At 35.5% G+C, this 12190-nt stretch overlaps 1 protein-coding gene across 2 annotated transcripts in view; it reads left to right on the plus strand.

The window, feature by feature from the left end:
- The window catches only part of LOC127854537 (clathrin heavy chain-like), a 57407-nt gene that overhangs the window by 27973 nt on the left and 17244 nt on the right, over positions 1-12190 (plus strand). For both annotated transcript variants that reach the window (XM_052389604.1, XM_052389610.1), the window contains exon 6: positions 563-727. In XM_052389604.1, coding sequence (XP_052245564.1) covers positions 563-727 — 165 coding nt within the window. The remainder of the gene's footprint in view (positions 1-562; positions 728-12190) is intronic.

Below are 12190 nucleotides of genomic sequence, written 5' to 3' on the forward strand. Positions count from 1 at the left end.
GCCGCCAGGGGGGGGGGGGGCTTTTTCCTTATATTTATATAGTAAAAAAGCTTGTGAACACTCTAGAAGTCACATTTTTCGCCTAATCATCATGAAATATGTCAAAACGTTAGTTATGTGGATGTCTCGGACGAGTTTGAAAATGGTCGTGATCAGTGAAAAAACATGGCTGCCAGGGGGTGGGGCAGTTTTCTTTATATGTATATAGTGAAAGCATGTGAATAGTCTAGAAGACACATTTTTTGCCCAATCTTCATGAAATTTGGACATATCTTGGAAGAGTTAAAAAATGTTTCAGGTCTGTTAAAAAAACATGGCCGCCAGGGGGCCATTTGTTGTTCATTCTTCATGAAACTTTGTTTGAACATTTGTTCCATTGATATCTTAGGCTGCAAAGAACAGGTCATTTCTTATCTCAGGTGAGCGACTTTGGGCCTTTCAGGCCCACTTGTTATTTTTATCCCCAGCCAAAGGCATGAAATGCATGAAAAAAGTACAAGCCTTGGTAATGATTCAGACTGATACATTATTTACATTTATTTCTCTTCCTGAATCTTTTCAGGAGGACAAAATATCTGGTCTCACCCAGCTGTACAACGCAGATGAGGACATCACTCAGTGCATAACCTGTCATGCGGTCTGCTTTGACACCTACAAGTTTGCCGGTAACAACCAGCCCTCCACAGTTTTCTGTGTTGGGTCCAGGGATATACATAATCATGGGAAGGTTTGTTCTCATTGCTAAGCGTTTACAGCGTTTTTCCTCTATCTAAAGTTGGTACCCTAAAATAGCACCATTTAATGCAACCATTTATCCCAATAGAAATATATATATATTCACAATTCACATAAAAAATTCCCAATTCACAGAATAAACGAAAAATCCGCCATGTCGATTTTTTTGTTTTGCCTCAACAATCAAGTGAGGCTCAGATCTGTGATTGTAAAACAACAATGGAAATAACCGCAGCAAGCTTTGCTGAAATGTCTTCATTGGTTACTATTGTCAGCATAATTCTTTGTGTTTGAGAAAGTGAACCTGAAAAATATGTCAATCTTTGAAAATCACGAATCATGATTGTGAGCCACACTTTAAAGTATTATTGAAAAACAATTACACTGATTCCATAATATTTACAGTGTCAAAATCAAAGTTAAGATGAATATTAGGAAATCTGTAATAGGTCAAAAAGTCAGTCCTTGTCAGACTCAATGCTTATGAAAAAAAATTGGAAAAGTTCTAAAAAATAGCTTTGAAATTTTTACTTTATACAATCACTTTTGAGCTCATCTATTTTTTGAAAAAAAATTATGAGCTATTGTCATCACCTTGGCGTCTGCGTCGGCGTTGGCGTCGGCGTCCGGTTAAGTTTTGCGTTGAGGTCCACTTTTCTCAGAAAGTATCAATGCTATTGCATTCAAACTTGGTACACTTACTTACTATCATGAGGGGACTGGGCAGGCAAAGTAAGATAACTCTGGCATGCATTTTGACAGAATTATGTGCCCTTTTTATACTTAGAAAATGGAAAATTTTGGTTAAGTTTTGCGTTTAGGTCCACTTTTCTCAGAAAATATCAATGCTATTGCATTCAAACTTGGTACACTTACTAACTATCATGAGGGGACTGGGCAAGCAAAGTTAGATAACTCTGGCGTGCATTTTGACAGAATTATTTGCCCTTTTTATACTTAGAAAATAGAAAATTTTGTTTAAGTTTTGTGTTTAGGTCCATTTTATTCCTTAAGTATCAAAGCTATTGCTTTCATACTTGCAACACTTACTAACTATCATAAGGGGACTGTGCAGGCAAAGTAATGTAACTCTGACTGGCATTTTGACAGAATTATGTGCCCTTTTTATACTTAGAAAATTAAAAATTTGGTTAAGTTTTGTGTTTAGGTCCACTTTATTCCTACAGTATCAAAGCTATTGCTTTCATACTTGCAACACTTATTAACTATCATAAGGGACTGTGCAGGCAAAGTTATGTAACTCTGACTGGCATTTGGACGGAATTATGGGCCCTTTATACTTAGAAAATTGAAAATTTGGTCAAGTTTTGTGTTTTGGTTCACTTAACCCCTAAAGTATCATAGATATTGCTTTCATACTTTGAACACTCGCAAACTATCATAAGGGTACAGTAAAAGGACAAGTTGCATAACTCTGGTTGTCATTTTTACGGAATTATGGCCCTTTTTTGACTTAGTAACTTTGAATATATGGTTAAATTTTGTGTTTCGATCCACTTTACTTCTTAAGTATTTTTTTTCGCATTTTTGGAAGATAATGTAATAAATGTCCACACCCGCACACTATACACCCCTCTTCACTCCACCCCTCCCTCCTTTGTGATTGAAAATGAGAGTCCCTTCACCTTTAAAAAGAAAATAGATGAGCGGTCTGCACCCGCAAGGCGGTGCTCTTGTAAAAATTTCCATTAACTGTCGCCAATCAGAATAAACCCTTTTGCAAGCCAAGTAGATAATTATTACCACAATAGTTTTTTAGCACGAAGTTGCTTAGTGTGATAAGTGATGTGTAATAAATAAACTGTAGATTATAAAACGTATCAATACTTGTTTGTGAACTTATTATCTGGCCGTAACTGAACGTCGCCGTGATTGCAAATTTTGACAAAATTTCTGTTACCTCCAAATGCTGACAAATATCAGACGTGGTAAAAAACGAACTAGAGAACAATAAAACATAGTAATAAAAGGGAAAACTGTATTAACATGTATAATTGTATATTACAAATACTCTTTTAAAATGTTCGGTTAGCCAAAAATAATTTTTCTAAGACGGTGATTTTCTTAAAGTAAAGTTATTAAATTTCTGTTACTCAGTAAACATCCTTTTAGACACTTGATAAAGGAACATGCGTAATATATACTATTACATGATAAATATGAAAGCAGAGAAACATAATTAAACCAATATATATATCGCTTTTCATTGTTTCTATGATAGGAAATTTAATAAGATAAAATTTCCGATACTTGAATTTCCGTTATCGATTTTTTATTATTGCAAACATTTCACTTCAAGCTAGCGTGGAAGGTATGTCGTCAGATAAGTATGGCGTCACTCATTACTTAGTATTAGCATGATCTATTTTTAGCTCACCTGAGCGATAGCTCGAGGTGAGCTATTGTGATCACTCAGCGTCCGGCGTCCGTTTGTCCGTCCGTCCGTCCGTATGTAAACAATTTGTAAACATCTTCTTCTACTAAACCATTGAGCCAATTTCAACTAAATTTCATGTGGAGCATCCCTAGGTCATGGGACAAAAGAATTGTTAAAAAAATTTGATCGCATAACCAAGATGGCCGCCATGACCATATATGGTAAAAACCTTAAAAAATCTTCTTGTCAGAAACCGCTCATCAGATTTTCAAAAAATTTCACAGGGATGACCTTTGAGGGCTCCCCTGAAAAAGTTGTTCAAAGAAATTTGATTCGTCAAAAAACATGGCCGCAGGAGCTCGTTGAACTTTGCATGTTTATTCGTTTTTGCCTATTTTGTGAAAACTTTCAAAAATCTTCCACATTTTTTGTCCGATCCTTTCCAAATTTGCACAGTGTCTTTATATCAATGAGGACACGAACCCTACAAAAAATGAGCATTATTGGTCCATGAAGTACAGAATTACCTCCCCTTGAATTGAGAAAATGGTGTTTATGCAATGAAGTCCAAATTTTTCATCCAATTCTTTCCAAACTTGTAAGGATTTAGCATGGTTCAAACAAGGGAAACAACTACGGTTTATGCATGTTCTTTTTATTACAGATTTGCCTCCCTTTAATTCATTCAAAATCTCATTTTACAGCAGAGATTCCAAATCTGACCTGTAAATGAGCCCCATATTTACTGCCAGTGCTAGGTTACCTTTTCCCATTTGATCATTCTTAAGTATTGGTCTTGTAATGCTGCTACTGCTTCTGCTACTGCTAATGCTACTACTACTACTACTACTACTACTACTACTACTACTACTACTACTACTACTACTTCTACTACTACTACTACTACTTCTACTACTACTACTACCACTACTACTACTACTACTACTACTACTACTACTACTACTACTACTACTACTACTACTAGTACTACTACTACTAGTACTACTACTACCACCACCACCACCACCACCACCAAGTCTACTATTACTACTTCTACTACTACTGCCACTACTACTACTACTTTTACCACTACTACTACTACTACTACTACTACCACTACTACTACTACTACTACTACTACTACTACTACTTCTACTACTACCACTACTACTACTACTACTTCTACTACTACTACTTCTACTACTACTACTACTACTACTACTACAACTACTATTACTACTACTACTACTACTACTACTACTACTACTACTACTACTACTACTACTACTACTACTACTACTACTACACCACCACCACCACCACCACCATTCACAGTGACAAAAAACGTATTCACACAATGGCTGCTACTACAACTTATAGCCCATATAGGGGGGCATGCATGTTTTACAAACAGCCCTTGTTTCTATGGGATTTTAACCACAACTGTTCATGTTTATCTCCGACACATATTTTTAGGTCACCTGTCATGAAGTGACACGGTGAGCTTATGTGATCGTGTGATGTCCGGCGTCCGTTGTGCGTGCCTGCGTTTGTCCGTGCTTCCGTCCGTCAACACTTTGTTTGTGTAGACAGTAGAGGTCACAGTTTGCATCCAATCTTGATGAAATTTGGTCAAAATGTTTATCTTGATGAAATGCGGTTTGGGATTGTATTTGGGTCATCTGGGGTCAAAAACAAGGTCACTAGGTCGAATAATAGAACAACCTTCTGTAGACAATAGAGGTCACAGTTTTCATCCAATCTTTATGAAATTTGGTCAGAATGTTTATCTTGATGAAATCTGGGTTGGGATTTTATTTGGGTCATCTGGGGTCAAAAACTAGGTCACTAGGTCAAATAATAGAAAAACCTTGTGTAGACATTAGAGATCACAGTTTTCATCCAACCTTTATGAAATTTGGTCAGAATTCTTGATGAAATCTGGGTGGGATTGTATTTGGGTCATCTGGGGTAAAAATCTAGGTCAAATAAATAGAAAAACCTTGTGTTGACAATAGAGGTCACAGTTTTCATCCAATATTTATGAACTGTGGTCAGAATTTTTATAGTCAGGAACTAGGTCACTAGGTCAAATCATAGAAAAACATTGTGTAGACAATAGAGGTCATAGTTTTCATCTGATCTTAATGAGTCAGGTGAGCGATTCAGGGCCATCATGGCCCTCTTGTTTGGAAGGAATTGTCGCCATTTTGTGGTAAATACGATTCGATTTGTTTTGGATTCTAAAAGAAAAAGGTAAGGGCTACTTTATTCAATGTTTATGAATTTATATATTCACGATCTTTTTTTTAAAAACAAATGTCAATAGCTTGTATGTTTTACTAGATATATCGTTATATTCGACACTTGTAGTGTTTTATAAATGAATCCTTGACAATGTGATAAAATTTCCGTTACTGTATGGTAACGAAAATTTAAAGAAAAGTGTACATGTTTTTATGGTATTTTCACAAAAGAGGACTTATCTTTCTTTGTAAAAAAATAACTTTTAACTGCATGTATATCCTTTGGATGGAACATAGACATTAAAACACTAATATTGAAATATATGAATACACAATCAACATATGATATGTATATATCTTTTTTTGCATGTGAATGTGAAAACAATTCCAAAATGTCATTGAATATATTTTAACAAATGGATATATCTTTAGTTATGCACATTTGTGTTGTATTTTAAGACTTATTTTAACAGTTTCAGTAAATAAATAGTGACCAGAGTTAAAAAAACAAATGGAAATAACTAAGTAACGGAAATTTAAAATAAGTAACGGAAATTTAATTCACTTAATTCTATTTCTAGGTACAAAGATGGCAAAAAGTAGGGCAGAAATTCAACGTGCCTATAGGGAGAGGCAAAAACAAAAGAACAAGGATGAGTATTTACGGAGAGAAAGGGACAGAAAGAATAGAAGTTATGTGCCAACAGCAGAGCTTTATGAAAATGACAAAAAGAGGCGTAATCAACAAAATAGACGGAACCTAAGTAAATTCTTTGAAAGAAAACACGAACAAAGGTCAAGACAAAGCATTGCAAACGATGCTAGCGGCTTTGAAAGTGCAAGTGATCATAATACGCCTGGATCATCGTCTGAAAGAGATAGATTAAGGGTGTGTCTGGATTTCCGCAAAGTCAGTGAAGGTGAAAGAAAAGGCGCAGTGAAAAGATGGAAACGAGACATATCGGACGCTTTTTCTAGAATAAGATTGCTAGAACAAGAAAGAAAAAAGTTTATCACAAAGGTCAAGACAACTCAAAAAAGTATGCAACAAATAAAGAAGAAACTGAACCAGAGCAAAGAGACTGAACTAACGCCAAGTAAAAAAACTGAAAACCTTATGAACCAAGCAAATCTAAGTGAAGAACAGAAAACGATTCTTACTGGAAAAGCACTAATGAGAGAAATTGCCGAAACAAGAAAACAAACACTGAAGGGATAGATGGCAGCATTAATCGTATTGCATCAGGTCGAATAATTAAGAAGTACAGGTGTATAAAATCGCTTGCTGATAACACTTGACTATGCAGACATAAGCTGGGTAAAAGTGAGAACAAGAAACACCAAGTTGAGATCAAAAGTAAACCGCAAAAGAAGCAAAGTCGTAGAGTTTTTAAAACGGGAAGACAACAGCCGTACATTGCCAGGAAAAAATGATGCCAAACGACTTAAGAAAGGTGTAAGAGTGCAGAGTCATGTTTTAACTGACTATTTGAGTAATCTCTATATGAAGTTCAAAGCTGAGAATCCAGGGACCTGCTTATCACTTTCATCATTTTTGCAGATGTCAACCTGAATGTATACTGAAGACGGCATTTACCAGCAGACTTTCGTGTTTGTGTACAAAGCACCAAAATGCCGCACTCACCTTAAAGGTATTGAGAAAAGCAGGAATTGATGTTCCAACAAATCCCGAGAAAGCTGTTCTGAATAAACCGAGTGTAGACACCATTATGGAAAATTTTGATGCGATGGTGTCAGTCAGTGGAAAAGAGTAGAGGTTGATGATAGAGGGAAGAAAAAGTCTGTAACCAGGATAGTAGAAGTCAATATGGAGAAAGAAAAGTATGTCGACCATTTTGAAGAACAGATGTCAGATTTTGAGACACACATAGGAGGAATGAAAAATCAATATGAACAGACGAGGAATCTGAAATCAGACTTGCCCGACCATCATACGATTAATCCAGCTTGATTTCGCAGAAAATTTCTCGTGTCGTTCCCTAGAAGAGGTACAGAGCGCTTATTTTAATCAAACCTCTGTAACATTACATCCAATGGTAGCATATTTCAAGACAGAAGCTGGAGAATTAACTCATAAGAGCTTTGTAACAATATCAGATGAAGTATCCCACAAGACTGCAACGGTTGTAGCATTTATTGAAGATATAATGCCAGAGTTGTTGAAGATTGACAATGATCTCCACACCATACATTATTGGAGTGATTCGCCGTCGAGCCAGTATAGGAACAGGCATATCTTCAACTTTATTTTTATACAAAATCACAAGGAAAAGTTCGGAGTAATGGCAAGATGGAACTACTGGGAAAGTGGTCATGGTAAGGGCCCTTGCGATGGGCTGGGGGGAAGCTGCAAAAGACTTGCCGATGAGTGCATTAGATGTGGAAAAGCAGTCATTCAGGACGCAAACGATTTTTATGAATGGGCTCGTTCTTCAAACATGAAAAATGTCACATCTGTTATTTAATATCTGAAGTCTGTCAGCATAAAGACCAGGAATTCAGCAATACCAAAATTAAACCTGTCAAAGGAACTATGAAAATCCATGCCGTGGTGACCGAAGACAAAAGCATACTTACTAGAGAAACTAGCTATTACTGTGTCAAGTGCCTAGAAGGTGTATATTGTAACAGTTGGACATCTACTTCAGCATCTGCCACAATTGTGCCAGAATTGAAGAAAATAGATACCAACACGATAAACAAAAAGGGTAAACAACACTCAACAGAGGCAAAAGCAATTGTGCCAGAATTGCAGAAAATAGATACCGACACAATAAACGAAAAGGGTAAAGAACACCCAACAGAGGCAAAGCAGAATGAACCCGGAAAAGAAAATACTGAAGTGACAATAATGACACTAACGATCGAAACCAAACTCCAGTTTCAACTGAAAATGAACACCTGAGCTGCACAGAAACTGAATCAAACTTTAAGAAAGGAGACTTTGTTGCTGCCATTTATGAAGAGAAATGTTTCATCGGTAAGATAATTGATGGGGACGAATCAGAATTTAAAATAGACTTTATGGAAGAAAGAAAGAGCCTATACCAGTGGCCTAGAAACAAAGATATACTTTGGATAAATAAATCAGATGTTCTTTTTAAAGTAGATCCGCCAAATCCCACCAAAAAAAAGTGCTCGGATGTTCAAATTCGCAGATGATACAATCCCTAAATTGAGGTCTTTCAAACAGTAAAAGAAAGTGACTATGATCGATTTTGTGAGTGTTGCATAACATTTGTAGTTGAAAGTAGTGTCTTGTTACGAGTTTCTGACTTAAATTTGTTTTCAATTCGAATGAAATCAAAAGAAGTACTATCAATTTGATAGTTTTGTTATTTTCTGTTACTATAAAATTTCCGTCACCAACTATTTATTTTAGCAATATATCGTTAAATATTTACCTTCATATTACAAGTTATTTATATTGCAATAAGTAATGAACTTTTAATGTGGTATATTATAAAATTTTGCGAAAAGAAAGTCTTCGCAATAGTATTTGTACGGTTTTGTGTATAATCAATATAAAACATAACTGATTGCAAATATCCAGTATACTATTATGTCTGTTCACGTTTGTATTGCTAGTTTTATCTGTTCGTACAATAAATCAGTTCATTCAAGTAGCTATTGTTCATAATTGTGTTTGGTCGTGCATTTTAAAAACAATTATCATGTAATGTTAATCTCAAAATTTCCGTTACATTTCTACTAGATCCATTCTTGACATCAAAACTGGTGATTTATCACGAATTGTCAAAATGAATTGTGTTGGGTTGATTTAAGATATGATACACGAGATATTGCACTCTCAATATAATGTCCATTATGACATATCTTCAAGCTATGGAAAACAAGGACTTCGTATACTGCAAAGAAACTGAAGACAATCTGATACTTGCTGATACTGGTTTTGCATCTAATTTATAGGTATATATACAATCAAATAGACAAAATACTCATTTTTTTTCGAAACATGTGTCTCTTTAATAACACGTTTTTTTTTAAATCAAGTGCTTAAATGTTTATTAAGAGTATTTTATGATGTCATTTCAATAAACGAAAAATGAACGACATAAAAACTAAACTTTTATTAATTTATTACCCATTTCAAATACAGAATTGTAAAAAATAAACTAATAAAGATATGCATTCAAAACTTTTTTTTGACATTTCACATATATCAACAAACCAAAAAAACTATGTTTTTAAGCAGTGTTATACATTTCAATTTTTAGCATTTCACGGATCAGCATGGATTTACTTAATGAGAATCAGTGATAGCAGAACTAGCTATGGTTTAATAGCACAGAAACACATCCTTTGATGTCACTGGTAGATACTTTTTATGCCACTTCTATGAAACACGAGGTGAAGAATCCTGATTTAGACATTAAAAGCAGTTGAAAGAGTGTTCCGTTTGATGAACTCATTGTGAATGTGAAAAACAAACAGGCTTTTGCAGGAATAACTCGCTAATTTGGTGTAGCTCTAGACATAAATCATTGGGTAGTGAACAGATTGACAAGATTATTGACATTTTCAAGATCATGTAAATTGTAGCCTAGGGAAATCATTCAAGATCATGTTAATTGTAACCTAGGGAAATCATTCAAGATCATGTTAATTGTACTCTAGCGAAATCATTCAAGATCATTTAAATTGTACTCTAGCGAAATCATTCAAGATCATGTAAATTGTAACCTAGGGAAATAATTCAAGATCATGTAAATTGTGACCTATGGAAATCATTCAAGATCATGTAAATTGTAACCTAGGAAAATCATTCAAGATCATGTAAATTGTAACCTAGGAAAATCATACAAGATCATGTAAATTGTAACCTAAGGAAATCATTCAAGATCATGTAAATTGTAACATAGGGAAATCATTCAAGATCATGTAAATTGTAACATAGGGAAATCATTCAAGATCATGTAAATTGTAACATAGGGAAATCATTCAAGATCATGTAAGTTGTAACCTAGGGAAACCATTCAAGATCATGTAAGTTGTTACCTAGGGAAACCATACAAGAACGTGTAATTTGTAACCTAGGGAAACCATTCAAGATCATATAAGTTGTAACCTTAAGGAAATTCAACCTTTACAAATATTGCATAGTGCTAGTACAGGAATTATAAAATTATAAAAAGTGTTTTTTAAAGTTTATTAAATATAACTTATGATTTGTAAATGCATTATAAACTTTTTAGCATAATTATAAATTTCTATTTTAGATGAAAACTATGCTAATTTTCCCAATTTGATGGGTAGCGGTACCATTCCCAAAGTGGTGAGGGGAAAGCTGGTTTAGCTTAAACCTTGATTAAGGTTGTTATACTAAAAAGGTGTTAAGACTTAAAACATACATAAACTTATGTTAATTTTCACTTAATAAAATAAGCACACTTAAAAATATAGATTAATCATTAGAAGATTATCAAAAACAGCACCATAATTCTTTATTATGCCCCCCTTTGAAGAAGAGGGGGTATATTGCTTTGCACATGTCAGTCTGTCGGTCGGTCCGTCCACCAGGTGGTTTCCGGATGATAACTCAAGAACGCTTGGGCTTAGGTACATTGATCATGACTCGCAGATGACCCCTATTGATTTTGAGGTCACTAGGTCAAAGGTCAAGGTCACGGTGACCCGAAATAGTAAAATGGTTTCCGGATGATAACTCAAGAACGCTTAGGCCTAGGATCATGAAACTTCATAGGTAGATTGATCATGACTTGCAGATGACCCCTATTGATTTTGAGGTCACTTGGTCAAAGGTCAAGGTCACGGTGACCCGAAATAGTAAAATGGTTTCCGGATGATAACTCAAGAACGCATACGCCTAGGATCATGAAACTTCATAGGTAGATAGATCATGACTCGCAGATGACCCCTATTGATTTTGAGGTCAGTAGGTCAAAGGTCAAGGTCACGGTGACCCAAAATAGTAAAATGGTTTCCGGATGATGACTCAAGAACACATATGCCCAGGATCATGAAACTTCCTGGATAGATTAATCATGACTCGCAGATGACCCCTATTGATTTTCAGGTCACTAGGTCAAGGTCACGGTGACCCGAAATAGTTAAATGGTTTCCGGATGATAACTCAAGAACGCTTACGCCTAGGATCATGAAACTTCATAGGTACATTGATCATGACTCGCAGATGACCCCTATTGATTTTCAGGTCACTAGGTCAAAGGTCAAGGTCACAGTGACAAAAAACGTATTTACACAATGGCTGCCACTACAACGGACAGCCCATATGGGGGGCATGAATGTTTTATACACAGCCCTTGTATTTCAGTTACGATCGAAGAACAAATTGAGGATATTTGTTGGATTTGATTATTTGATATTGATTTTAATTCTCAATTGATCATATATTTGTCCTATGACCAGGAGCCGTATTCATCAATAATAAACTCAAACTTGAACTCAAACTCAGACTTTGACTCAGACTTAGACTTACTAAAGACAGACTCAGGATTGGTATTCACGAACGCGTTTGGAAATAGACTTCAATAAGATCGTGTTTTTTTATGACGTCACGACTAAGCGAACTCTCTAGTAGGGAAAACGCGCCAAATAGTGTCAAAAATAGTAGCAGACATTTTTGATATAACATATTGAATGGAGTGTTTGGCAGTTGAAGACAGCGAAACAAAGCGCCAGAAGGTCCAGATTGGTCCGAGCCAGAGATTGTTTTTAATGCGCTGGTTCGGAACCGCTGGAACCTTCTATCGGCGAGTATAAGGGGATCGGTGCCGAAAAGATTTTG

This window comes from Dreissena polymorpha, chromosome 1, assembly GCF_020536995.1.
Source record: "Dreissena polymorpha isolate Duluth1 chromosome 1, UMN_Dpol_1.0, whole genome shotgun sequence".
NCBI lineage: Eukaryota > Metazoa > Mollusca > Bivalvia > Myida > Dreissenidae > Dreissena > Dreissena polymorpha.